Here is a 3,756-nt window from a genome sequence, read left to right on the forward strand (position 1 = left end):
CGGACTTTTTCTGACTATTTCTGGGAGATAAGGAACGCGCATATTGTCGTTTAAGCAACCATCATCACCAAGCTTCAAAGGGCAGAGAATGAACTTATAAGTTAAGCTAAAGAAATATTTTCATAATAATATTTTGGCGCTTACACTCTTGCTAAATGTTTGGCTGAGCTTTTTCTCCGGCTTCTGCAGTTCGTCTTGATGTTGATACACAAATGGAGGGCCTACAGCTTTACGTCGGCTCCGAACAGCAAATGGATTTTATGAGACAAAACTTTTTCTAATTTAGATGTTGCCAGGACTAGGGTTCGAACCACGGCTATCCTAAATGCAAATTAATTATTCCACGGAAATTCCAGTAGGCTTGATAACTCGCAACTGTAAAGGAACGTGTTAAGTTAGCTGCTAAAAAGGGATTAGAACATACATATGTTTTGGACTTAATCCATTTTTGCTGAACATAGAGCTTTGATCTACAAAAATAATAAAACCCTGTCTATTTTTGAATTTGGGTGCTTTCCGAAGGTTCAGTTGCAATATGTGTACATACAAGCATATAACTTGTTTCCTGAAAAAAAAAAAACGTCTGGGACAAGGCGTATTCATATAAGGTGGTATCGATTCAACAAATACAACAATTACTTGTATTTTGTTTTTGTTTTTAGCGGGTCATTGTCAGATTTCAGCAATTCTGGCCCGAATGAAAAAGGGCGACAGAAAATGCAAACACTCTCACGTTTTCACTCACTCACTAGCAAAATATAAAATTTTGACAATCAAACGCTACTCACAGCTGATTAAAAAACACCACCTTATATAAATTCGCCTTGGACTGGGAATTAAATTATTTTTTTTTTTGAATTATGACATGAAAATTTGAGACTCCACAGTATTTTTTTGGGAAAGGTTTCGATGATTTTCCAGAGCAGGGTTTTTTTTTAATGCTCATATTGGTAAAAACGCTTTTATTATAGATTTAGATTTAGATTTTACGTACATACGTCTCTAAATTTGCTTGTTTACCTATGTCGTACATACAAACATACAGATCTGTATTCCCATGGAATAGTAGCTTATGTCGGAAGGCTGGCTTTAGAACTACATATTAGTTACGGTGACCATCCGTCCTGGTAATTTATTTATTTCATACGGTACGCGCCAAATGTTCTGTATTTCTTTTAACTCCCTGCTTAGGAGTGTTTGTAAAAAATTGGGTTCGGGTTGAAAATCCCGTGCGAAAAGTACAAAGTTATTGAAAAGTATTCTGCAGATGTGAAATGTTACAACTGAATATTTATGTGCTGCTTTCACAAAAGATCGAAAAATGTATGCCAAATAAAGATGCTGTTTTAAAACTAATAAATCTAGAGTCATTTAAAAAAGATTTAAAATCCTCTAGCTTTTGTGGAAAAAATAGGCAAAATTATTTTTTGTCCTGTATTCGGCTGCCATATACACTGAGGCAAATAATGCATAGTAAAAATGAATACTTTACATTTGATTATCGTTTAAAGATTCGTTCGTATTTAAAAATAATATTTTCATACAAAATTTATTACGCTCGTATTTAACTATTCACATCTGAGTAAGTATATGAGTGTACATACGCACCCCAAGCATGCAGAACGCCGCTCTGAGAGCGGTGACAACACACACATTCATACATACATGTTTATAAATGTTTATTCGTACAAATCGCATGCTGTGGTGTTGATGGATATTCAACATTTGAAAGCAAATTTATATGCCTGGGTGTAGCTGAGTGCGCAAAGGTGCATGCCACAATTGTTGATATCCAGGGAAGATGGTCAGGGTTCGAATTCCACTGCAGGCAACATGCAAATTTATTTTTTTTTTTTTAGTTTTTGTCTGATTATTCACTTCACGGATGCTTTTTTTCAGTACGAACGCGGTCATTTTAATATGCGAGTAATTGAATTGAATATTTACCAATATACAGTACTTTCGTTGACGTTTATAGTAAGATCAATTACGTTTCCATTTGATTTTAATATTTTTTTCCCTCAGTGTATATGGTCACCACAAAAAATTTGTTGATGATGACTTAATAAGAATATTGACTTGCTAGTATCGGAACTATTTCTTTCGCGTTTATTTGCTAAGAGTTCGTCAACAGCTCAGCGCTAGTGAGTCATTCGCAATCGTATGCTGCGAATAGTTTATTATATTAAAGTCAGCTTTCCGACTTAAGCTACTAACTATTCCATGCGAACACAGATATGTACATACATACATACATGCATTCTCTATTTTTTTTTTTTGCAGAATTAAACACACAATCCCTTAGTAATTATTTCAAAAAGTAGTAGAAAATGATTGAAATCAGTAGACGAACTTTGGCGCTGAGTATGGCGCTAATAGCTACTATACAGATGACATTATGGACACCAATAAACAGTTTACCTCAAGGTGCACCGGAAACGGTGTGCGACACAATGTTGCCGTTCCACGGTGGTGGCATTCCGCCTTCGAGTTCGTTGCCGCCGTTCCGAATAGAAACGTCGTCGTTGGTAATTGGCCAAGGGCAAACAATGCGTGTGGACATTACCGGCGTTCCACCTGGCTTGAGTTTCGGGGGATTCATGGTGCAGGCACGCAACCGAAACTCGCCCCATCAAATTGTAAGTCATTTTGAAAAATGTCTTGAATACATATATACATATTTACATATGTACGTACAAATGTATGTAAACATAAACATGTAATCCATCCAATAGCAAAAGAAGTACAATTTGTGAATAAATATAGTTGTGTAAAATGTTTTTAGTTACATACATACATATGTACATATTTGCGTATTTTAACTAATTGCTATTAACTATAACTACAAGCTATATACATGCATACATACACACATATTTACTATTTATTTATGTGCATAATTACACAAGCTTACCCGGCCAGCATTTGGACGATTGTTTGGCGATTTGCGAGCCGCGTAGAAAAAAAAGTGTTTGTGGACAATTCTTGGCCACGATGAAAAAACGAACCTGACTCTTTCCAGCGATTGCAACAAAACATTATGCTTTTAAATAACTGTTGGCGTACAAAAACAGAAACTATGTAAGCGTAATTTTTTAAGAACGTGACAGCCGTAGAGAATTTTTTTCGCGATAAAATGTTATTTCGAGTCGCTTGTACTTAATTGAAAATGCTGGCTTGACATCTAGGCTTGTACTATATGTATGCTAACACCATTTAATTTTTTTGTGAAGTATGCATGCACATTAGACGGCATCACCAAAAAAAGTTGCGGTATTTCAAGGCGTCCACCAATATATTTGGGAAAAATATTAAGATTTAAGCGAGTTGGACCGATTTGAAAATACCTCCCGAAATGGAGTTTTTTATGACTAAAAATAGTTTCTTAAAGAACTTTTTGAAAAAAGTCAACTCAGGTGACAAATGGAGATTAGGCTTAAAAGATCTGAATAAAAATGTTTAAACATCTTTTCAACGGAATCGTAATAATGAGATTTTTGATGCTGTTTTTTTTTTCATTTTTCAAAGATTGATTTACGAAAAACTTAAATGGGATCTCAGTTGAAAGGTATTTTCCTACTATTCCTATATATATATATTTTTTTTTTTTTCAAATACCAACACATTTTAATTCAACTTTGAATGATGTTCGTTCATCCTACATTTCTCTTTCATCCTTTGAATGAGTTTATTTAGCAAAGAAATAAAAAGGATGAGAAAAAACCTTTCCAATGATACCTCACAAGAATAAATCGG

The 3,756-nt window shown here is 34.6% G+C and overlaps 1 protein-coding gene across 1 annotated transcript in view; it reads left to right on the forward strand.

Annotated features, from left to right (window-relative positions):
* Positions 1–2,274: 2,274 nt before the first annotated feature.
* LOC118743507 (putative ferric-chelate reductase 1 homolog) overlaps positions 2,275–3,756 on the forward strand; it is a 10,288-nt gene continuing 8,806 nt past the window's right edge. Inside the window, exon 1 of the mRNA XM_036476233.1 lies at positions 2,275–2,639. Coding sequence (XP_036332126.1) covers positions 2,331–2,639 — 309 coding nt within the window. The 5' untranslated portion in view covers positions 2,275–2,330. The remainder of the gene's footprint in view (positions 2,640–3,756) is intronic.

This window comes from Rhagoletis pomonella, unplaced genomic scaffold (genome assembly GCF_013731165.1).
Source record: "Rhagoletis pomonella isolate Grant_MI unplaced genomic scaffold, Rhpom_1.0 Rhpom_scaffold_00007, whole genome shotgun sequence".
In the NCBI taxonomy this organism is placed as follows: Eukaryota; Metazoa; Arthropoda; class Insecta; order Diptera; family Tephritidae; genus Rhagoletis; species Rhagoletis pomonella.